General features: G+C 37.2%; 1 protein-coding gene across 1 annotated transcript in view; it reads left to right on the top strand.

The window, feature by feature from the left end:
- Positions 1-25,249, top strand: part of LOC100373294 (uncharacterized) — a 42,639-nt gene that overhangs the window by 13,471 nt on the left and 3,919 nt on the right. The window contains exons 20-65 of the mRNA XM_085506311.1: positions 2,497-2,611; positions 2,808-2,999; positions 3,127-3,473; positions 3,663-3,777; positions 3,892-4,424; positions 4,564-4,675; positions 4,857-5,392; positions 5,501-5,615; positions 5,717-6,255; positions 6,379-6,493; positions 6,664-6,855; positions 7,223-7,569; positions 7,677-7,791; positions 7,928-8,460; positions 8,681-8,792; positions 9,127-9,662; positions 9,779-9,893; positions 10,249-10,787; positions 10,900-11,014; positions 11,331-11,869; positions 11,958-12,072; positions 12,251-12,792; positions 12,934-13,045; positions 13,402-13,946; positions 14,043-14,154; positions 14,339-14,874; positions 14,987-15,098; positions 15,251-15,795; positions 16,134-16,254; positions 16,423-17,073; positions 17,354-17,898; positions 18,050-18,170; positions 18,316-18,845; positions 18,942-19,053; positions 19,289-19,824; positions 20,484-20,595; positions 20,735-21,078; positions 21,187-21,381; positions 21,566-21,677; positions 21,772-22,313; positions 22,423-22,534; positions 22,625-23,172; positions 23,305-23,410; positions 23,745-24,284; positions 24,469-24,705; positions 24,934-25,185. Of these exons, the coding sequence (XP_085362437.1) occupies positions 2,497-2,611; positions 2,808-2,999; positions 3,127-3,473; positions 3,663-3,777; positions 3,892-4,424; positions 4,564-4,675; positions 4,857-5,392; positions 5,501-5,615; positions 5,717-6,255; positions 6,379-6,493; positions 6,664-6,855; positions 7,223-7,569; positions 7,677-7,791; positions 7,928-8,460; positions 8,681-8,792; positions 9,127-9,662; positions 9,779-9,893; positions 10,249-10,787; positions 10,900-11,014; positions 11,331-11,869; positions 11,958-12,072; positions 12,251-12,792; positions 12,934-13,045; positions 13,402-13,946; positions 14,043-14,154; positions 14,339-14,874; positions 14,987-15,098; positions 15,251-15,795; positions 16,134-16,254; positions 16,423-17,073; positions 17,354-17,898; positions 18,050-18,170; positions 18,316-18,845; positions 18,942-19,053; positions 19,289-19,824; positions 20,484-20,595; positions 20,735-21,078; positions 21,187-21,381; positions 21,566-21,677; positions 21,772-22,313; positions 22,423-22,534; positions 22,625-23,172; positions 23,305-23,410; positions 23,745-24,284; positions 24,469-24,705; positions 24,934-25,185 (14,197 nt within the window). The remainder of the gene's footprint in view (positions 1-2,496; positions 2,612-2,807; positions 3,000-3,126; positions 3,474-3,662; positions 3,778-3,891; positions 4,425-4,563; positions 4,676-4,856; positions 5,393-5,500; positions 5,616-5,716; positions 6,256-6,378; positions 6,494-6,663; positions 6,856-7,222; positions 7,570-7,676; positions 7,792-7,927; positions 8,461-8,680; positions 8,793-9,126; positions 9,663-9,778; positions 9,894-10,248; positions 10,788-10,899; positions 11,015-11,330; positions 11,870-11,957; positions 12,073-12,250; positions 12,793-12,933; positions 13,046-13,401; positions 13,947-14,042; positions 14,155-14,338; positions 14,875-14,986; positions 15,099-15,250; positions 15,796-16,133; positions 16,255-16,422; positions 17,074-17,353; positions 17,899-18,049; positions 18,171-18,315; positions 18,846-18,941; positions 19,054-19,288; positions 19,825-20,483; positions 20,596-20,734; positions 21,079-21,186; positions 21,382-21,565; positions 21,678-21,771; positions 22,314-22,422; positions 22,535-22,624; positions 23,173-23,304; positions 23,411-23,744; positions 24,285-24,468; positions 24,706-24,933; positions 25,186-25,249) is intronic.

The raw sequence follows: 25,249 nt of genomic DNA, 5'->3' as shown, positions 1-25,249 counted from the left end.
GTCAACAAACGATTGTGGTTCATTGTGTGGTGATATAGTGTCTTGGGCATACTTCCGATCTAGTGACGTCTCATCAACAGCAGTAATTAAAGACTCTGACATAAAATGTGGTATGTATAATTATATTATTAGTTATGATCAGACCAATTTTGTGCATTGTAATTTTAATGAATACCTTACCATGGTTTATGCACATGTGTTTTTGCTAGTTGAATACATAGCTGTGTTTTCAATAAATAAATGAGTACCAATGAGTAAATATTTAACTTACAAACAAACTTACAATCTTACAAACCTAAATTATATTTTCAGTTAAAGAAGTGCCAGTGTGTGCTCGTGGTGAGTTAGAAGATAAGTCACTGGTTATGGACAGTTCAGCTGAATACACGTATGCCCAGATTGCAACTGAAATCCCTGATCATGACTTGTGGGAATTCACAGCGTGTTGGTGGATGAGAACGAATGACGTTGGCAGTTATCGTGTTATGATGAGCTATTTTGCACAGGGTGATAACCCGGGAAGTATAATATTGGAAACTCCCAAAAATTTAAGAGCCAGCATCAAGAACTCCTGGTCGTCAAGTTCTGGAATATCAGTGACGTATGGACTATGGCACCACGTGTGTTTCGCATGGACATCGGAAGGCGGTGAACTAGGCATATTTAAAGATGGAAGCAGAGCATTCACGCAGTCAAACTATCGAACCAACTTGATCCTTAAAGGAGGAGGGCAGCTTATTATTGGTCAGCGACAGGGTAGTATTGGAGGTGGTTTCAACAGAGCTTATTCCTACCTAGGAGATATTTCAGAGTTTAATATGTGGAAAACAGTTTTAGCATCATCTGATATACAGGTAGACCATAAGCTTAATTACAAACATCACTATAAGTCTGTGTTCACTGCAATTCAACGCAAGTACAATTTCTCGGTGTCATGATAAAACAGTTTGTTTATAAATTTGTAGATAAGATAATATTTTCGAATAAATAAAAAAATCAGAAAATGTTTTAATACATTTCACTATTACTCAAATGATGAATGAAATTGAGATACTTTCCAATGTTGAAACACTCAGTAAGACATGTGTCAAGCATCTAATTAATATTGTGCACCTATTAGAAATACATTGCTGTTTGTGATGCAATTTCTTACCATTACTCTCAATATTGTAGGCATTTGCTGAAAACCGTGGTTGCGAAAATGGTTGTGGGGATCTTGTCTCATGGCATGAAATTCCAGAATCAGCAGTAATAGAAGCAAAAATTGTCGAAGCTGAAGCAATCTGCAGTAAGTGAAAGAATTATTAAACTTTTTCGAATGAAAAAATAGGCTACAGTTATATCATACTTGTGAATATTTTGAGTCATGCTACACTTTCAAATTTCGTTTCCCTCGATATTTGTAGAAGAAAGAAATACTGACTGTGAGGGTGGTGAATTTGATGGCAAAGTATTGAATATGGACAATTCAGAAAACTATGCTTATATTCAATCATATCAGACCATTCCTGATATGAATGAATTCACCATGTGTTTCTGGGTACGAAGCCGGGACACTACAGCAACCAGGTATATCATGACATACAGAAGCAGTAATATCAATACTGGAAGTATCTACGTGTACAACCCAACAAATGTACAACTCTACATCAATAATGGTGCTGCCACTGGTAGTAGTGTTGCAGTGAACTATGGTGTGTGGCACCATTTGTGCTTTACCTGGGATTCAGCTGACAGTGGACGATACCATTATTACAAAGATGGTGTCATGAGATACACGTCGTATAACCTGAAGAACAACCAAGCTATTCTTGGAGGTGGCACTCTTATCCTTGGCACATGGCAAGCCTCGATTGGAGGAGGTTTCTCAAAGAGCTACTCCTTCAATGCGGAAATGACAAAATTCAATATCTGGAGTGATGTTATGAGTGCTGAAAATATACAGGTATATACCATTGTAATTTGACTGCCAAATAATTCTGTTGTTTAAGTAACAGTGTAGGTGACCTTATTTATCATGTACACTTAGGGAGGTGATTAAAATTAAACCACGGGTTTGAAAAAATTATAGAAATTGATTCAAAGTTCATGGAGCCGAAATTCCTGTCCTGTTAGATAATTCCAATTATTTTTAGTGCCGGTGGGTCCAAGTCAACGAAAGTTAGTTAGACCTTTCTTGTTTAAAGGAAAGTGAAAAATGAATCGTTACATAGTCACGATATCATGAATAACGGCGTCATATAATCCCATTATTACTATAATTATAGCTGCGAATATTTGTAGAATGTGGACGTAATCGTATATTTTGGAAACTGTGTACCGCCAATCCAGCGTTTTATCAAAGTTGCGTAGTAACAATTTTATGAATTTGGTGTGCGCAACAGTCAAAATCGCCATCTTTGTTTATAGGTGACCCATAATAATCGTTGTATGTCAATAATGCACATTGTGTCTCTATAAAACTTATAAAAACTTCCCAATGTTTCTATTCTATAGACAATGGCTGTAGGAGGATGTGACGCCAACTGCGGTGATATAATTTCCTGGTCATATTTCCGACACAGTGACGTGTCATCTGCTGTTGTGATCCAAGACTCTGACATAAAGTGTGGTAAGTTTTGAATACATTCTATGATTCGATATTTGCATATTAGCTAATTTAAAAAAAAAACAGCTCGCATCACAGTATTAGTATTCACACAAAAATCACGATATATTTCTCATATCTGGTAACTTCATATTCCTCACCTCAATAAATACTCATTCTCCTAATTACTGCCTGCTTGATATATTTGATTATTGTACAGAACCTGAAGAACCTGTCTGTTCAGACGGAAGATACGAAGGAAAAACGCTTATCTTTGACAGCACATCTGAATATTCATATGCTATTATGGAGAAGGAAATACGCGATTTGTGGGAATTCACAGCATGTTGGTGGATGAGAACAGAGGATACCACCAGTACATATCATACTATGATGAGTTACTTCGCTCAAGGTAGGCTTACATTTGTTATATATGTAGATGTATAATTCAGATTCATTTAACATTCGAAATATGTTATCCATGCATGCACTAAGTATCTATATTCAAAGAATACATTCTTGCATTTGGCTTGCCGCAGGTGACAGTGTTAGCAGTATTTTGCTTGAGAACCCATATAATTTGAGAGCCAGCATCAAGAACCAGTGGGGAAGCTCTACAACCGTGGCAGTCAACTATGGGATGTGGCACCACGTGTGTCTTTCATGGGCTGGGGAAGACGGTATATATAACGTTTACAGAGATGGCGGTGTTGCATATACACAAGGCGGTTATTCAAAGGACAAAATTATCCGTGGTGGTGGCTCATTGGTTCTCGGACAAAGACAAGGAAGTATTGGCGGTAAATTCAGCAAGACATATTCATACGCTGGTGAAATATCTGATTTTAACATGTGGAATACACAACTTGATAGTTCTGACATAAAGGTATGTGTAGATTGGACACTGTGAATAGATAAATCTGTATGGAATGGATTGATTTTATTTGTTGCCAGGCAATAAATATTTATGTTTTTATATATTCTGTATATAAGTTAATTCTGTGAAATCGGAACATGAATTCATCACAAATATGCTTGCCATATCTCTAATTTTGTTTACAATCCACTTTTACAGGACCTTGTAGCAAATCGTGGTTGCGAGAATGGATGTGGAAATGTCATTTCATGGCATGATTTTAAAAGCGATGATCTAATTGAAGTTGATGTTAAGAACAGTGACTCTGAATGCAGTAAGTGTATAATGTATATGTTAGTATTGCATATTAATATATAAAACAGTTAAGTGAACTGAATGCAGTTGCAAGTCTATGACAGTATTTAAAACAAATCGTTTATATCAACAGAGGCACGGGAATTGGAATGTGGAAAAGGTGATTTTGATGACAAGAAATTTGAATTTGATGGAACAACAAACAGCTATGCATCTGTCATGCAAGAAATCCCAGAGATGTCAGCAGCAACAGTCTGCATGTGGATCAAGACGACCCAATCCACAGCTGCCAAGTATATATTCACCTACAGAACATCCAACATCAATGCTGGCAGTATGTACCTGTACAACCCAACCAATATACAATTTTATGTTGATAATGCAGCTGGAGCTAACAGTGGAATCGCTATCAACTATGGTCTTTGGTTCCACACATGTATGACATGGACATCTGAAAACGGTAAATACCAATACTTCAAGGATGGTCGCCTACGTTACACCAACACTGGGCTAAGGACGAACTACAAAATAGCGGGAGGTGGTGCTTTTATCATCGGACAGTGGCAAGCATCTATTGGTGGGCAGTTTGGTACATCGTATCCATTCAATGGTGAAATTGCCAAGTTCAATATGTGGAGTGAAGTACTTGCTGATGTGGATATCGAGGTATGTACACAACAGCATGTTATAAACAAGAATGTACATTTATAATGTTAACTTCTAAGACAAGAATGTGGACATATGTAGTGATAATTCACAAAACAAATTAACTTATGACTAATGAACTGATTCTCTTGTTCTATAGAAAATGTTCACTGAACCATGTGGATATACATGTGGTGACGTCATTTCCTGGACTTTCTTCAGACAAGATGATATTGCTGGAATTACTGTTGAAGACTCTGATGTGCAATGCGGTAAATACACTTAAATATATATAAATACTTAATAATGTATAATTATTCATAGGTTACATAATATTTCTTTTTTTAGTTTTCTAGTTTTAATTGCAACTGTTTTGTGAATTTGTGATGGAAAAAATAGTCGTGAAAAGGTTAATGTTCAATTTCATAATTTCATATATATTGACTTTTTCAGAGGAGGAAGTTGTGACATGTGATGAAGGGGCCTACACTAACAAGACATGGATAATGGACAGTTCTGCTGAATATACTTATGCCACGGCACCAGTAGAGTTTGTAGACATGTGGGCATTTACTGCTTGCTTCTGGATGAAGACAAATGATGAAGGAAGCTCCCGTGCAATGATGAGTTATTACGCACATGGCGACAGCACTGGCAGTATTGTTTTCGAAACTCCTAAGAATCTTCGGGCATGCATACAGAATACTTGGGCTACCAGTTCAGGAATATCGACAACGTACGGTCTGTGGCATCACGTGTGTGTCACGTGGTCATCAGATGGTGGCGTGCATGAGATATACAAAGACGGTAGCAGAGCCTTCACACAAAACAATTTCAAAGCAAACCTCTTATTGAAGGGAGGTGGTACGCTGATAATTGGACAGCGTCAAGGCAGCATAGGAGGTGGTTTCAACAGAGCTTATTCTTATAATGGTGGTATCTCAGATTTCAACATGTGGGATAATGTTGTCATGGCAACGGAAATCAAGGTGAGTTTAAAAGCAGATCTACATAGTAGTTATTAATATTAAATTAATAACCACAAGCCAACCAACTAGCTACATAAACTAACTGATATTTGTTTAAATTTTCTTCAGCGTCTTGCTGAAAATCGTGGTTGTAAAAATGGCTGTGGTAATCTTCTTCCCTGGACTGCATTTAAATCATCGGCACTCAATGAAGTTGAAGTGGAAGATGCCGAGTCTGACTGTCGTAAGTTCCTGTACATATATCATTGTTAATTACCCTCATGATATACATCTATGCTAATGTGTAGACAAAGGGAAATTCACTTATCATACATTGTTTTTTAGAGCCAAGGGTCACAAAATGCGGAGAAGGAAAGTTTGAAAGAACTGTGTTAGATATGGACAACACAGGAGACTATGCCTATGCACAGTCATATCAGACCATTCCTGATATGAATGAATTCACCATGTGTTTCTGGGTACGAAGCCGAGACATTACAGCATCCAGGTATATCATGACATACAGAAGCAGTAATATCAATACTGGAAGTATCTACGTGTACAACCCAACAAATGTACAACTCTACGTCAATAATGGTGCTGCCACTGGTAGTAGTGTTGCCGTGAACTATGGTGTGTGGCATCATTTGTGCTTTACCTGGGATTCAGCTGACAGCGGACGATACCATTATTACAAAGATGGTGTCATGAGATACACGTCATATAACCTGAAGAACAACCAAGCTATTCTTGGAGGTGGCACTCTTATCCTTGGCACATGGCAAGCCTCAATTGGAGGCGGTTTTTCAAAGAGTTACTCTTTCAATGGGGAAATGACAAAATTCAATATCTGGAGTGAACTCCTTGATCCGCAAGATATACAAGTATGTTTACGATGCTCATTAAATCTATATTTAGTATCTTAGCGTTATTATTGTTCATTTGCATGTTAGTTGTTGTATTCGCAATCCAGATAAAGCTAACACAACATTATATTTTGCTTGCAGAGTATGGCCATTGGTGGTTGTGATGTAACTTGTGGTGATGAAATATCGTGGTCATATTTCCGACCAGGTGATGTTTCATCTGCTGTTGAATTGAAGGATTCTGACATCAAATGTGGTGAGTAGATTAATTGCCTGTTGTATATATACAACATTCATATAGAAATATAATAATATAGAAATGCAAATTTTCACCAACCAATCAATCAATCGATTAATCAATCTATTTTCTAGTGCACACATCACACTGAATGTTCACATTTTTATGATATTAACAAAATCCAACAGCACTAGAGGAACCAATCTGTACTGGTGGAAGTTTTGAAGACAATAGTCTGAGTTTTGACAGTTCGTATGAGTATGCCTATGTAACTTCCGAGAAAGAAGTACGTGACCTATGGGAATTCACAACATGTTGGTGGATGAGAACAGAGGATACTTCCAGTACACGGCATACAATGATGAGCTACTTCGCCCAAGGTTAGCATATTTCCATGCCCATGAAACCTGTCATAATATGTGTGAAGTGTAAACATGAAAAAAAATACTAAACACGTTAATATATTATCATAATTATTACAAATATGAAAAACTAAATCAATAACCATACACATTGCTCTGAAATTTCCTGCAGGAAAATTATGAAATGCTCATAAATTGTGATGTTGCAGTGCTCTGAATCATTTGGTTAAAAGACGCTGTCAAATATGCACTCATGTTTGATATGTTAACATCATCATTTTATGAGTAATTTGATTAAATAGAAACATTATCAGTTTAAAAAAATAACATAATGTTGACAAAGATTTTATGTTTCAGTAACAGTCCATACATATTCCGTTTACAGGTGACAGTGTCAGTAGTATTCTTTTAGAAAATCCATATAATCTAAGAGCTGCTATTAAGAATAGTTGGGGAAGTTCATCAACTGTAGCAGTAAATTATGGAATGTGGCACCATGTGTGTCTCTCGTGGTCTGAAAAAGATGGTATCTACAACATCTATAGAGATGGCGGTGTTGCTTACACGCAAAGTGGATATGCACTAAACAAGATCCTGAGAGGTGGCGGCAAATTGGTTTTAGGACAAAAACAGGGAAGTCTTGGTGGTGGATTCAGTAAATCTTACTCTTATACAGGCGAACTATCAGACTTCAATATGTGGAACATTCGTTTGGATTCAGATGTCATACGGGTAATTATTAGATGTTTTGTGATATAGTATTTTTCAACATCTTACATTGGTATTTTTAAATACTACTTTTATTTAGTGCTAAAGTCATTTTATTAATATATACATAGGCTTTCGTTGAGAACCGTGGATGTGACAATGGATGTGGAAATATCATTTTGTGGGATGATTTTACGAGGGATGAATCAATTGAGGTGGACATAGATGATAAGGAAGCCGTTTGCAGTAAGTATACACATACATTTTAAAGAAGCCTGATGCTTCTTAATGATAAAGTAAATAAATCTAGCAGTTATTCAGTAGTTGTTTCATTATATATACTTTTCTGGGTAATCTCACTCTTTTATTATCTGTCTTTTAGCGCATAGGATAACGGAGTGTGGAAAAGGCGAATTCGATGACAAACAGATCGTGTTAGATGGAACAACAAAGAGCTATGCATCTGTCATGCAAGAAATCCAAGAGATGTCAGCAGCAACAGTCTGCATGTGGATCAAGACAACCCAATCCACAGCTGCCAAGTATATATTCACCTACAGAACATCCAACATCAATGCTGGCAGTATGTACCTGTACAACCCAACCAATCTACAATTTTATGTTGATAATGCAGCTGGAACTAACAGTGGAATCGCTATCAACTATGGTCTCTGGTTCCACACATGTATGACATGGACATCTGCAAGTGGTAAATACCAGTATTTCAAGGATGCTAGACTTAGATACACCAACACTGGGCTAAGGACGAACTACAAAATAGCTGGAGGAGGTTCATTCATCATTGGGCAGTGGCAAGCATCTATTGGTGGGCAGTTTGGTACATCGTATCCATTTGATGGTGAAATTGCTAAATTTAACATGTGGAGTGAAGCACTTTCTGATGCAGACATAGAGGTAATCACATTTAAACAATCCATAATGAGATATATACATATGATATGCTACATATGCTGTCAGTTACAGAATTGCAAAATTGAGTAATTATGTTATTGACTAAATTGCTACCTGGTGTTCAAGATGAAAGTCTGTAATGTTAGTAGTTCACAATAGTAATTCTTTATATTTGCTTTGCTATTATTTTGTTTTGACACCTTCAATCACTAATCATTGACAGGCAATGTTTATTGAACCATGTGGATATAGCTGTGGCAACGTCATTTCCTGGACCTTTTTCAGATCAGACGATGTTGCTGGTATTGACGTCAAGGATTCTGATGTAGAGTGTGGTAAGTATTACTCATGTTTTAGCAATGCATGCAAATGCAATGTAACATAGACACGACCAACGAGCTTTGAGTGATATTAGATACATTTAACGTGAAATAGTGTTATACTATTACAGTTTTACTCATAAGTTAGCCATAGTGCAGAGAGAGGTTCTGTCGCTGTATGGTGCTCAATGTAGGGTATTGGAAGCACATGGCTATTGTATGATGTTTTGCAATTAAAATTTAGGTATTGGTAACATCAACGTTCTCAACCACGCTTTATGTAGAATTATATTTTACAAACAAGCTATGTAACTCGTTTATAATTGCATTCATATTACTTGTTTCACAGAAAAAGAAGAGACTGTTTGTACAAAAGGTGACTACACAGGCAAATCATGGACCTTCGACAGTTCTGATGATTATTCATATGTCACAGTTTCAAAGGACTTTGTAGACATATGGGCGTTCACTGCATGTTGGTGGATGCGTACTAGCACAACAACTAGCTCCCCTGTAATGATGCATTATTTTGCTCCTGGCGACAGTTATGGCAGCATTATTGTCGAAAGTCCACATAATCTCAGAGCAATGATAAAAAACACCTGGGCTTCATCCTCGAGTGTTTCCGTGACCCACGGCATTTGGCATCACGTCTGTATCACATGGTCATCTGATGGAGGTATTCAGGAGTTTTACAGGGATGGAAGCCGAACCTATCTACAAAACTCCCTGAAGACAGATACACTGTTGAAAGGAGGTGGTACGTTGATTCTTGGCCAAAGACAGAGAATCATGGGAGGCAACTTCCTGCAGTCAGATGCTTACTTGGGAGAAATGTCTGACTTTAATATGTGGGATGAGGTGTTATTGTCATCAAAGATATATGTAAGTTCATATGTATTGTAGTTTTCAAGTCCTAGCAGACCACATCCGTATACGTTCATGCTTGGCAATAATTGTGCACACCGTGAAATAAAAATCACCTTTATTTATTTTTTCAGACGTTTTCGGAAAACATAGGTTGTGACAATGGATGTGGTAACCTAGTTTCTTGGTCAGACTTCATCAGTGCAGATCTTACAGAGGTTGAGGTTGATGATGGTAGTGATGTCTGTGGTAAGTATTTATTATGTATTTGGAGTGAATATTATTAATTACTTGTGTTTAACCCGTTAATGAATATGACAATCTGTTTGTGGCATACTCATATTTAATTACCTACTTTCTCAGCGGACCCAATTTGTCTTTATATACCTACAATTCTGTCATTTTGACACCAACCTGGTTTTCTTGGGTGAATCGTCAGTGTTAATGTGTTTATACACTTCAATGTGCACTGTAGTCTCACTCTTTTTAAAGGCTTAGCCAGCATGTTTAAAGTTACATATGACTCGTTCTAGTGAGTCTCAGTTTTCATCACTGTTGGCTAGAATTGTTCGTCAATCTGTTTGCATGTGTTTTTCAACAACAGAAGAAAGAGTAACTGAATGTAATGGAGGTGATTTGAAGGACAAAGTACTAGACATGGATAACTCAGGTGACTTTGCTTATGGCCAGTCATTCCAAAAGGTTCCTGATTTAACCAAGTTCACTATGTGCTTCTGGGTGAGAAGCGAAGACAAAACCACTTCTAAATATTTAATGCACTACAGAACCAACACATTGGCCACTGGTAGCTTTTACGTGTATAACCCAAACAACGTACAAATGTATATTAACAATGGTGCCGCCACTGCAAGTGGTGTGGCTGTGAACTATGGATTATGGCACCATATGTGTTTCACATGGGATTCATTTGATAGTGGCAGATATCATTACTACAAAGATGGTCTCATGCGGTACACATCTTACAATCTGAAGAATAACCAAGATATCCTTGGTGGAGGTGTCCTGATCCTTGGCCAGCGCCAAGGCTTGGTTGGTGGCAGCTTCTCAAAAACGTACAGTTTCAATGCTGAAATGACAAAATTTGATATTTGGAGCGATGTTCTTGATGTTGCCGATATCCAGGTATGATGATAATGAATTGATTAGTCATTTCTCAAACAATGCCGCATACAAATATTGTCTATTGATATTAATTCTGGTTACACTCAGAATTTTGTTTGTTTTTCCTAAATAGAACATGGCAAATGATGGTTGTGATTCTAACTGTGGTGACGTAATAAGCTGGCCTTTCTTCCGACCAAGCGATGTATCAGAAGCTGTAACGATAACAGATTCTGACATAGAATGTGGTACGTCATAAACTATTATTATATAAGTATTAACAGATTCACTTTGTATTGTTATTCAGGATCTAGATTTAGAATGCCATAAGATATCAAGATTCATAATTAATGATTACTATCAATTACTTACAGTTGCATGTTGGCACAATGTTATTTTATATTTTTTATGGTGTCTGTCAAATCTTAATTTGTTTCAGCACATTTTCTGAGGTTTTTTCATGACATGAACATTTTCGATGAAAACAACAGTCAAAATTTGCATAAGGTTGTCAAATTATTCTTCAATTTAACAAGCTTATCATATTCTCATCTAACATTTTAGGACCTCAAAAAACAGTCTGCTCTGGAGGTGACTTCACTAAGAAAGTGTGGACTTTTGACAGCAGTGCCGAGTACACATATGTAACATCAGACATAGAAATGCCTGACCTATCTGAGTTTAGCATGTGCTTCTGGGCTAGAACAGATGACTTGAGCACTGCAGCAAGGTCCATGATGAGCTACTATGCATACGGAGACAGTGTTGGCAGTATTGTTATAGAGAATCCTTATATACTGAGAGTTGCAATCAAGAACACATGGAGTTCATCCACGTCAGTGTCAATTCGCTATGGTTTATGGAATCACGTTTGTACTACTTGGAAATCTGAAGGTGGTGTTGTGCAACTATATAAGAACGGTGCCCTGGCCTTTGAACAACAAGGCATAAAGACAGATCAAATAATTCGCGGAGCTGGATCTCTGATCATTGGTCAAAAGCAAGGAAGCATGGGTGGAGGATTCAACAGAGCATATTCTTATATTGGAGATATGTCAGATTTCAATATGTGGACCAGTGTTCTCGACCACACAGACATAATGGTACATTTGACTATTATTACTACGTTATAACAACACTTTCCATATTAGTTAAGCATTCATGTATTAAAATGTTTTCATTGTTTTACAGAGTCACGCTGCTGAACGTGGATGCGACAACGGATGCGGGGAGCTCATATCGTGGCATAGTTTCATTGAAGAAAATTTGGTGGAAGTTGAGGTTGAAGACTCGAATACTGACTGTAGTAAGTTGAATAACTATTTCAGTATTTGATTCAAAAAACATAAACAAATTGAAATTATAAACAAAAATTATGACATAATATATCATGTATATGAACAAATCCAAACTATTATGAGTTGGTATAAATGCCTTTATATATGAAATACGTGACTAATCTAGCATATTCTATTGCCCTATAGAGCAACGTGTATCTGATTGTGAGGGAGGACAGTTTGATGGTAAAGCATGGTCGTTCACAAGTACAGATACGACAGATTGGAGTTTTGTACAAGCAAATAAAGTCATCGAACGCCTATCAGCCTTGACAGCGTGTTGGTGGTCTCGTACAACTGACGGTGGTACTTCACGCCATTTCTTCTCCTACGCCACACGTGCTGTTGCGACTGGCAGTTTCTTCGTGCGTAACATGGCAAATGTACAAATGGTCGTGAACAATGGTGCTGCTACTGCTAGTGGTGTACCCGGCAACACAGGTCTCTGGCATCACATGTGCGTCACGTGGTCTTCCACCAATGGTGACTACCAGTATTTTAAAGACACTGCAAGAGTTTACTCAGGAACAAATTTGAAGAAAGGCGCAACAATCTTTGGTGGTGGATCTCTCGTCATCGGCCAGGTTCAAAACCAGAATGGAATAGTCTTCACGAACAATTACCAGTTTCTGGGTGAAATGTCACAGTTTAATTTGTGGTGTTCGGTGTTAGAATCAAGTGTTATACTGGTGAGTATAGTAAGACATGTTGTGTTTCATTTATCAATGTTATTGTAATTATGAAACCCAAGAACGCGTGAAACGAATATAAAAGTATATTTGGATTCTATTTTATATTATTTATAATTGATTCCTTCATTGCATTTACAGGGAGTTGCTGAAAGTGGATGCCAGCCAGATTGTGGTGACATAATTGCTTGGTCTTTCTTCCGGTCCAATGATTTGCACACCGTAGATACAGTTGATTTTGATGTTGATTGCGGTGAGCATTACGTTTGCACACATGATTTTGGAAACAGTATTTTTATAGCCACAACTAAACCGTAATTTTTTAATTAAATTGTAATTCCATATAATAATGCGATTTAATTAAACTTAATTAAATTGCAACTCTATATAAGGTTACGTTTTAATAGAGTTTAATCCGGCATTCAAGATAAGGTGTGCTATATGTTACCAACTTTACCCCTTTGTATAACAATAAGCTACACACACTTTGATTACATATTAATAAATCGTAAGTCAATGATTAGTGTTGGCTTTTCAATGACAATGGGACGTTTGTTCCAATTATAGCTTTATAAACAGTTTAATATTCGTTGTTTTTTACATCAACAGAAACACGAGTAAGCACGTGTAGTGGTGGTGCATTTGATGACAAAGTATTCACGTTTACAAGCGAAAAAACATCAGAAATGAGTGTAGCCATGGCTTACAAAGAGGTACCTGATTTAAACGCATTTACGTCATGCTGGTGGATGAGAACGAGTGATGTGACCACACAAGCACGCAATGTGTTTAGTTATAGAACCCATTCTATATCGGTGGGTTACATCTACGTGCGTTACATGCACAATATGCAGTTGTGTGTTAACAACCAGTGTGGAACGGCAAGCAGTATCGACGTTCGATATGGTCTGTGGCATCACATATGTGTCACATGGTCGTCCACAAATGGCGAGTACAAGTACTTCAAGGATGGTGTTCTCAGTTACTCTCAGGACAACTTAAAGACTGGAAATACTATACTAGGAAGAGGAACCATGTTACTTGGTCAACAGCAAAATAGTGTCGGTGGTGGTTTCAGTACTTCTACAGCGTACAAGGGAGATCTTACTGATTTTAATTTCTGGAGTAAAGTAATGGAAAGTGACGATTTACGAGTAAGTAGTTTGACTTATACTTCACACATTATTTGTTTGAACTGTATAACCCAGTCTCGATTGTAATCATGTTTACCTATTCCTAATTTATTTCAGAATATTGGCACGACTGGCTGTGAAAAGGGTTGTGGTGACGTAATTGCCTGGTCGTATTTCAGAGACGGGGATATTGTTAACATTGATGTCACCGATAGTGACAATACGTGTGGTATGAATCCAATATTTTGATACTTTGATAAATTAGTAGTTACCTAAATAACATATCTATCAGTGAGCTTTTTCTTTATATATGCATGTGACCGTATATTTCTCTATAATATGACAAATAAGGAATCGTAATTGTATTTTAACATACTATTTTATTATACTAAATTTGGTCATTCCAATTCCAGCTGTACGTGAAAAGATATGTTCTAAAGGACATTACAATGGCAAGGTATGGAGAATGGGGGAAGGAGACTCAACTGATTTCACATATGGCATAGTGAGAAAAGAACTCCCAGATCTCGATGAATTTAGCATGTGTTTCTGGACCAAGACTTACAGTACAAGTGATGGATTCGTGATGAGTTACTTCAGCAAGTCAAATGGCAGATTGATTGAAGTTCGTCGACCTTCTAATGTGTACATATTAGTCAATGGTGGAAGTGGCAGTGCAATGGGTACTGCTGTTAACTATGGTCTTTGGCATCATATCTGTATTACTTGGGATTCCAACAATGGCGTATACCAGTACTTCAAAGATGCCACACTTGTAAACACTTTCACGGGACTCAGATCGGGACAGATGATAAAACGAGGTGGCAGTTTCATAATTGGACAATATCAGACCACGGTTGGTGGTGGTTTCTCAAGCACCTACAAATACCAAGGCGACCTGACAAGCTTTAATATGTGGGAAAGTGTACTCGAAGAAAGCGCAATAACAGTAAGTTGACTATTGATCACAAACGATTGTATGGAAACATATATTGTGTATGAACATAAGCATCAACATATGTTATTATAATTTACGTAATAATGTTTGTTCTTACTAATAGAACATTGCGGGTGATATATGTCAGCAAACTTGCGGAGATCTCATTTCATGGGCTGCATTCAGACCTGGCGATGTTCATGATATTAAAGTGCTAGAATACGAGTTGGACTGTGGTACGTATCTCGAAATTATTCAATCATCTCATTTGTGTAGCATTTGAGATCCGAAATACATTGCTTTATGTGTGCAACAGAAGTTGGTTACATTCTTTAATGCTCAAATCAAAGCCATATATATCATCAAATCCCACCCCCTATTTTTGCAGTTCAAGAAGTTATTACTTGTTCTGATGGGCAATTCGACAACAGTACATGGAACTTCAATTCCGAATACGAGTTTACATATGTTGAACCTGCAAAGAGCTTCCGAGACATAGATCAGTTTTCAGTCTGTTGGTGGATGAAAACAACGGGCACTGACATCAGGAGCTCTGACGCCATGTTTAGTTACTTTGCAACGGGTGACAACACATATAACAGCATCATGGTTTACGATCCATACAACCTAAGAACCTCCATCAAAAACTCGCTAAGCAGTGCATCTACAATATCTGTTGGATACGCCCAATGGCATCATGTATGTTTGACGTGGACCCGTGACAGTGGCATCTATAAAGTTTACAAGGATGGTAGCAATGCATTCACGCAAACAAATTTCAGAACGGGAGAAATTATTCGTGGAGCAGGTACACTAGTTATTGGACAAAGACAAGGCAGCAAAGGTGGCGGTTTCAACAAAGCATATTCTTTCCGTGGTGAAATGACCCAGTTCAATATGTGGACAACAGTTATTGATGAGGACACCATTTCTGTAAGTATCTTATCTCTGACCACTAAACAAACAGACTAGCAACATATGTTTTTGTTTAGTACGATCTGTAACACGTTTGTTAGATTTTTTAATCTGAACAATCGATCGAACAAACGCGTTAACTATTGTTACTCCACCGGATAACGCGATGGAAATTGCACGGCTACCAGTTCGTCATTAGAATAACATGACGAAAACACACGACAGCAATATTTGAGTTGCCGAATAGCAACTGCAATTCGTTTAGTCGTCTGATATATTATTGACAGAAAGGCACAGCCTTCAATTAATTTTTTAAGAAAAATTGTGTACACATAATATATTTGTTTCATTTCCAGACTATTGCTGTAGACCGTAGCTGTGCAAATGGTTGTGGTGACTTGATATCTTGGTCAATGTTTTCACAAAACGATCTTTATGAAGTGGAAGTATTTGATGATAGTAGCTTAGGAACATGCGGTTAGCATTATTCTATTTATGTTGCCCACCTTTAAACTTGTACGAAAACAACAACTGATTAATTATATTTACTTTATATAAATGTTTTTGCAATCAATCAATCAATCGATCAATCGATCAATACATATTATGTCTAAAAGTTTTAATGATTCATGTATTTTACCACAGAGCCACGAATCGCCAAGTGCAGTGGTGGTGAATATGACAACAAAGTATGGAGCCTAGATAGCACTTCAGTTTGGAGCTATGGTTACTCCTATCAACCCGTTCCAGACATGGATGCCTTCACAGCCTGTTGGTGGATGAGAACAACTGATACAAGTAGTAGTCGTTACATATTCTCCTATATGACTTCCAGCGTTGCCAGTGGATCCATCAAGGTTTATAACACTGCTAATATGCAGATGTTGGTTAACAACCAGTGGGGAACGGCTAGTTCCACAAAAACCAACAATGGTAGATGGCATCATTACTGTGTTCTGTGGAAGGCCAATGGCGGGACATACAGATACTTCAAAAACTCAAATTTGGTTTACCTGAACATTAATCTCAAAACCGATCAGAAGATACTTGGTGGCGGAGCACTTATTGTTGGTCAGCTTCAAGGAAATGTAGGAGGCGGTCTGAATAAGGCAAACTCATATATTGGGGATATAAGCCAATTCAACTTGTGGAGCCATGGACTAGAATCTGACGACATTATGAACGTTGCTATCACTGGTTGTCACACAGGATGTGGTAATGTCATTTGGTGGTCATATTTCCGCTCCACCGATCTTGCATCTGTGAATACCGACAAGGATTTTGATGTTCAATGTGGTAGGTTTATGGTTCTTCTTTCATTCTATGGGTCATATACATATATGCATATATATATATATATATATATATATATATATATATATATATATATATATATATATATATATATATATATATATATATATATATATATATATATATATATATATATATATATATATATATATATATTTGCTTTGTTTATTTATCATGTTGATGAGCATCGCGATTGTAATGCTGTATACCTCGTGTATTCATTGCACCTTCATTTAGTGATAGAACGATATTTATTTTTCAGAACCACGTCATCAAACTTGTCAAAATGGTGAATTTAGTGACAAGACTCTTATATTTGAGAAGGATAGAAATTGGTCATATGCTGTAGTAAATAAAGTAATTCCTGACATTGAGAAATTTACGATGTGCTGGTGGGTACGTACAGACGACATGGCAACTTCAGGTCGTACTTCTGTCAGTTACATGACCCATACACCTTCTCAGGGGCACATAAGTATCAGGAATTTCAACAACTACATGGCTTATATTAATAATGTCGCAGCTAGAGCTAGTACGATTGATGTTCGTACACGCATCTGGCATCATGTGTGTTTCTCGTGGAATTCCAATGGTGGCACCTACAGGTATTACAAGGATGGAGGTCTCGCTTATATCAATGTTAATCTCATGTCTGGTAAAATAATAAATGGCGGAGGCTCACTTATATTGGGTCAGGATCAGGCCAGTATCGGACAACAAGCTGCATTCAGAGCTGGTTATGAGTTCATTGGTGAAATGACACAGTTCAATATGTGGTCTGATGTACTGGAAGATGAAATTATCACTGTAAGTTCTTATATATAACTTAAATATTAATCCATTTGTTAATATGATCCCCCGACCTAACCTAACCAAGCAACTAATGTTTAACGGTGAACACACTGACACGTGAATGAAATAATTAAAGACACACATGTACTTTGGTATTTTTGAGCAGAATATTGCCGTAAGTGGCTGCATGGATGGGTGTGGTGACATTGTTCCATGGTCATACTTAATGAGTAAAGACCTGAACGAAGTTGATGTTGGAGATTATACAATAACATGTGAACGTAAGTGTATTCATTTCATACATATCTTTAATTTAACGTGAATACATGGTGATCTCATAATATGTGTTTATCCTAAAAGAAAGTTCTGTTTGTAACAAATAAGCAGCATTCAATGTAATTGTATATTGTCCTGTCTGTCTTACAGCACGAGTAGAAGAATGCAACAAGGGCGAATTTGTCAACAGTACCTTGACGTTCAGAGACACTACAAGCGACTATGATGCCAGCTTTGTTAGTGTCCGTGAGAGTATCGATGACATTTCTGAGATGAGCATGTGCTGGTGGATGAGAACAACTTCAACAGCAGTTTCATACATTGCGACATACAATCAGGCGTCGGTTGGCCACGGAATTGCCGTATATGATCCATCCAACCTCAGAATTATGATCAATGGTGCATGGGGTTCACAGTCGGGCAAGAAATACAATTACGGCTTGTGGCACCATGCATGCATTACATGGGACAACACCGATGGAAAATACCAGTACTACAAAGATGGTAGGCTGGTTTATGAAAATATCAACTTGAAGAAAGATGTACAAATACCAAAAGGTGGCAGTTTTGTACTGGGTAATGATCAGAAGGGGGTTGGTGGTGTACGCTTCACCAGCAAAAACTACAATGGTGAAATTGCACAGTTCAATGTGTGGAGTGAAGTATTGGACACAGATACATTAAATGTAAGCATTTTAGTATAGTATCTTTTATTTACGTGAGGAATATCATTTTTTACAGCTGATTATATTACTGTAATGTATTTCATACTTTATCTTTAGACTATGCATACGGATGGATGTAATCCCGAATGCGGTGATGTCGTAAACTGGGCTTCTATCAGATCATCAGATATGTTGAATGTTGAAGTAAACCCAACAAGTATTCCATGTGGTATGTACATATTGTATGTTTATTGTATTGGCGACATAATATACAACATTTCGGATATTACTTGGAACACTAAGAAAATAAATATAACGTATTCAGAGTTCCGTCTTAATTTTGTTAAAACAAGTCAATCATTTCAATACACACTTAGATTAAAAGATAATCACATGTTAAATGTTGTACCAATTCAATCACTATCAACGAGATATTTACCACACCATGGCATATCTATCACCAGGTCCTGAATTACCTGCTTGTTATGGAGGAGAATTTGATGACAAGAAGTTTGGATTCGATAGCACATCCGAATACTCTTATGCTGTATCTTCGAGAGAAATGCCAGATATTTGGGCTTTCACCATTTGCTACTGGGTACAGACAGATGACACAAGTGCATCTAAAACAATGGTTCAATACTCGACACAGTTTGAGGCTCTTGCAATATTCATTCAAAACCCAACAAATACACAAATGTATGTAAGACAAGGCGCGGGTACATCCAGTGGTATAGCAGTCAATTATAACAGATGGGTGCATTTATGTACCTCCTGGGACAGCAGTGACGGCAGCTACCAATATTTCCTTGATGGCAGTCTCGTTAAGGCTTTTACAAATTTACAAGCTGGAAAGGTTGTACACGGAGGAGGTCAACTGATGCTTGGTAATCGAAGAAACTCTAAAGGAGGAAGTTTCACTGGTAAAGGATATTCATTTATAGGACAGATGGCAAACTTCAACATGTGGAGTAAAGTATTAGATGATTCGGCCATAGAGGTAGGTTCCACTTTAAAATATATTACTTATTAACACTACGATAAAGATTTTACGTTTTCGACATTGTGAAATTTTTTTTGTTTTTTAAAAAGCAAACCCTTATTCAGAAATTTATATTAAGAATAATTCATAACGAAATGTATTCCCTATGCACCCATAAATATTTTTCATAATTACCGATTACACAAGTATATTATAGAAAAGGGATTATTTGCTATGTTCTCTATATTTTTGCCTTTTATTTGTCTTGCATTAAGACTGAAAGAAGCTGAATGAAATTACAAACTATGTAGTGTGTCCAACAACTCGTGTATGAACAATAACTTTAATAAATATGATTTTACTTGGTGAAAATACTGTACTTTTCTGCAAAAAAACGAATAAATTGCACAATGTCGAAAACGGAATCGCTGTGTTTATTGTCTATTGTCTTTATTGTCTTTCCGTTTCGTTTTTATGCAATAAATATAATGGCAGCAAATGCACTGTTATAGTATACAACACAATTTCTCGCCAACCCATAATGGGCTCAAGCACACAAATGTCACTCAAAGTGTTCTGTCGTTCACTATAGGTTAGCGAAAGTATTACAGTAAACTATGTGTAGATGCTTATACCCAACAATTTGCAAATAACAGTTTATACCGTCTTTCCTGTAGCGTTTGTCATTATTGGGATGCGAGAATGGATGTGGTGACATCATATCATGGGCATTATTTACATCTGAAGATATTACAGAAGTAGAAGTTAATGAATCTGAGATAGAATGCCGTATGTTTGTCTTTACTGTGATTTATTATTAGTAAATGTCAATTAGAAAAATTCGAAAAATTACTTGTTTTAAGGATCAAATACATGCATTATGGGCAATCGTGACCAGCAAGGTATATGTATAACTTTTTCTTCACAGGTTATGAGCCGAGTTGTACTGGAGGCACATACGAAAACAGCACTATGGCTTTTGATAGTACTAAAGATTGGAGCTATGCCATGGTAACAAAGAAAATACCAGACCTTGAAGAATTCAGCGTCTGTTATTGGATGAGAACTGTTGATAGATCGAACTGGGCTGGAACAATGTTTTCTTACTTTTCCCCCGGTTCCACTTGGTATGGTAGTATTGCTGTTGAATATACCCATAACATGAGAATGTGGATCAAAACCAGCGTTGGATCATGGAGTAATATAGAAACAAATTATGGTTTGTGGCATCACATTTGTGTTACATGGAAGTCAAATGGAGGAGTATATAGAGTAAGTTTCATTTTGGTACATTTTGTAGATCGCGGAAAGTTGACACAATTGTTTTTTTGTTAGTTACATTTCAACTATTTCACTAATCATATTTTCTGATATTAACAGATGTACAAAGACGGAAACTTGAGATATCAAGGTGTTAATCTTAGGAGTGGTGAGACGATCCTCGGCAATGGTGTTGTGGTTCTCGGACAACATCAAGGCAAATATGGTGGTGGATTCCACAAATACTATTCATACAAAGGCGAGATGACTTCCTTCAACATGTGGAGTGAAGCAATAGAAAGCGAAGAAATAAAAGTAAGTGCGATATTACACATAGTCAGTGCTGGTGTACTGGTTTCTACTATTGTTGGAGTTCATTTTCCAAGGTTTATTGTTGTAAACTTATTATTAAATATTAAAAATGCATTTGAATGTGGTTGTATTTTTCACCAATGACATGATGTTGTTTCATATTAACTGTTTTTTATTTACTCCTCAGAAACTTGCAACAACTCCATGTGACAGGGGCTGTGGCGATATCATCAATTGGTCGTATTTGACACCGGCGGATCTTGAGTCAGTGGAATTAGCTGAAACAGAAATGGCTTGCAGTAAGTTATCATTTGTTTGTTGAAACTAATATATATCATTTAATGTATTTAATATTCAATGTTGCACCTGGCAATACTACATTTTTCTTCTTAGGCCCAGAAGTACCTCGCTGCTTTGGTGGCGATTACAGACGAAAAACGTGGTCATTTGACAGCACAACAGTAAATTCATTTGTCACAGTGGATAAAACCATCCCCGATCTGAGTGAGTTCACTATGTGTTTCTGGATGAGAACAAATGACCGATCTAACTTCGCCAGAATGATCGTGAGTTATTTCACTTATGGCGATAGCGTGGGCAGTATTGCCCTGGAATATGTACACAATATGCGTATGTGGGTCAGTAATCAAGCTGGTACATTCTCTGGTATGGAGTTGAATTATGGTCTGTGGCATCACGTGTTTGTCGCATGGACATCGACTGATGGTGTGTACAAATACTACAAAGATGGAGACATGGAACTGAGTGGCATAAACTTAACCAAAGATCGACTTATACGCGGTGGTGGTACTATGGTCATTGGTCAAAGACTTGCGAATACAAATGGTCAGTTCAGTGGAAGCTACTATGCCTATCAAGGAGAACTCTCAGATTTCAATTTATGGAAAGAAAAATTAAGAAGCAGTGAGATTGAGGTAGGAACCTAAACTATTTAGTCTGTGTGAAAAAATATATTAGCATGACCAGTATGATACCATTCATGCGTATAGGAAACTACAAAATAATTATTTTCCTTCAAATTAGGCAATTGCTGAAAATGGCTGTTTAAAAGCATGTGGCAATCTAGTATGGTGGCCATCCTTTAAATCTGAACAGTTAACAGAAGTTGGTGTCAGCGATTCTGACAGGCAATGTCGTAAGTTATTACTTTTTCTTATAAATACTTGCTCGATGGGAGTGTATAATGAGAACACTTGGAATACAGATTCCTTTTTTTTATTCACAGCAAGTATACCGAGATGTTCAGGTGGAAAATATGCTAATAGCCTCTGGAGATTTGATAACACATATGACTGGAGCTATGCAACAGTACCAAAAGAACTTCCTGATTTAGATGAATTCACAGTCTGTTGGTGGCAGAAAATGAATGAAACACCAACCAGCAACTATTTTTGGAGCACCATCATGGGCTACTTTGCCATTGGAGATTATTCCTATGGCAGTATTGACGTCATCAATCCCAACAACCTTGGTGTATATATTAAGAATCAATGGAGTGGATACACCAATGTTAAGGTCAATGATGGAAGATGGCACTATTTATGTATGACGTGGGAATCAGATGGTGGTATCTTCAAATTATATGACCGTGGACAAAGAATGTACTCTGCTTCAAATATTGCATCTGGGCAAACAATCAGAGGAGGAGGATCGTTAGTGATTGGCCAGCTACAAAGTGGAGTTGGTACAGGTTTCTTAAGACCCTATGCATTTAATGGCAAGATTATGTATTTCAACATATGGACACGAGCACTTGACGCAAATGAGATTAAGGTAAAAGACAAGTTTGGCTAATCAGAAATAATCATTGAATGTTGTGTATCATTTATCACTTTAGTTGTGAAAGAGAAATATTGTTGTAAGTGGGTTATTGTATTTACAACTAATTTTTTTTTGTATTAGGAGGCTGGTACTACTCGATCCTGTGATCCTGGGTGTGGTGATCTGTTTTCGTGGCATGAATTCACACCTTTTGATATTGAAGGGGTAACAGCTACTAAAATCCAATGTGGTAAGTGTGTACATGGATAAGGTAACTTATAGCAATGTGGACAGTGTTTGTATATAAATAATACACAAACAAAGCTCCAATTTTTCTCTCTCACTGAATAGTACTATTGAAATTGAGTCATTCTGAATTATAGGTTGCTGTTGTCATTGCACGGATGTTTTCTAAAAGTACATATAAACACAATATTCGCTGCAAAGATCCACAACATGATCGTTTAACTTGCACACGGCGTCAGCTTGTAAAGTCAGAGCTGGAAACATGGCAGATTGTCTCCTTCACGTGACTATCACTCGTCTAATCAGCGTTTAATAATGTTTTGATGCTCACATTTCAGATAAAACAACAGATGGCGGAATCGAAATTATCGAGAAGGAAGATGAGATGACAACCATGGCTCCCGCTCAAACAACTGTTGTTATAGAACCAACAACCACCATTGTAGAACCAACAACTGTCGCCGCCGAACCAACAACTGTTGCCGTCGAACCAACTACTGTCGCTGCCGAACAAACAACTGTTGCTGTCGAACCAACTACTGTCGCTGCCGAACCAACAACTGTCGCTGGCAAACCATCTACAGTTGCTGTTGATGAACCAACGACTGCTGAACCTGAATCAAAAAAGACAAGTAAACCCAAGGAACAAACAACTGAAGTTCACAGCACAGCCACATCTCAAGAACACACAGAAGGTGGAACAAATGCTCATATACAAATCGCAACTACAGCAAACACAACTGCCAAGAAAACGACAGTATCAGAAAAAAATATGACAACGGAAGAGAATCAGAATAAAAGAACAACAGAAGCTACTGGTGAAGTTACTACTGCTTCAGAAACAACTACTCTGTCATTGGAATTTACAACCAAACAAGGTGTGATTTTGTGCGGTATCAGTATACATTTACCTAACAGTATATAAGTATCGTGCAGTATATTAATATATTGTAATTTAGATTACTCTTATTCCCGAAATACTTCACAATGTTTCTGTTGAAGTACATGAAAATGAAGTACATGAAAACTAAACATTAATAAACTTGTTTTTGTTTATTTTAGCTTGTCCAGTGCCAGATGATCTTCCAAATGCAGCAGAAGGTAAATTGGCAACTCAGAGTTCTAGAAAGGGGGGTTCTAAGGCCGACCGAGCAGTTGATGGCAACACGAACAGCGATGCACTGGCGGGAAAATCATGTACCCAGACTACAGTTGAAAACAGACCATGGTGGAAGGTTGATCTTGGTAAATCTCAGAATGTCTACAAAGTAACAATAACAAATAGGCAAGATTGTTGTGGTAAGTAGTACTGCTATGTTCTACTGATATCCATTTGTTTATTAATCAGCATGATAAAGAGAATGACCTTTTAAGAATTATATAAGCTTTGCCATTTTTTTTATCTGACATTTAACTGAGATTTTAATACAATATTCATGAAAAAGTATGTCACAATTTTGACTAGAAACATGATGTGTCAATTTGAATGTCATTGATAACTATCTATGCTTTTAAATTACTACACAGCTGAGGAACTCCTGAATGCGGAAGTACGTGTTGGTGATGATGATGACTTCAATAACAATGCTATGTGTGGTACCCAAATTTCTGCTGATGTTGTCAACCAAGAAACCATTGAAGTTATCTGTGCCTGTGGTGATCCATTGTCGGGTCGATATATCAGTGTACAGCTCCCAGGTATTGGATCATTAGCCCTGTGTGAGGTGGCAGTTGGAGGTCTGCCAATGCCTACATTGGAACCGGAAGTCACAACAGAAGGTAATTATGAATCAAATAACTTTAGGACATTCTTCACAAAATATCTCAAATGCCTCCAATAAGT

The sequence above is a fragment of the Saccoglossus kowalevskii genome, chromosome 12 (assembly GCF_978046115.1).
Source record: "Saccoglossus kowalevskii chromosome 12, keSacKowa6.1, whole genome shotgun sequence".
NCBI lineage: Eukaryota > Metazoa > Hemichordata > Enteropneusta > Harrimaniidae > Saccoglossus > Saccoglossus kowalevskii.
This window is presented reverse-complemented; position numbering and strand designations above follow the sequence as displayed.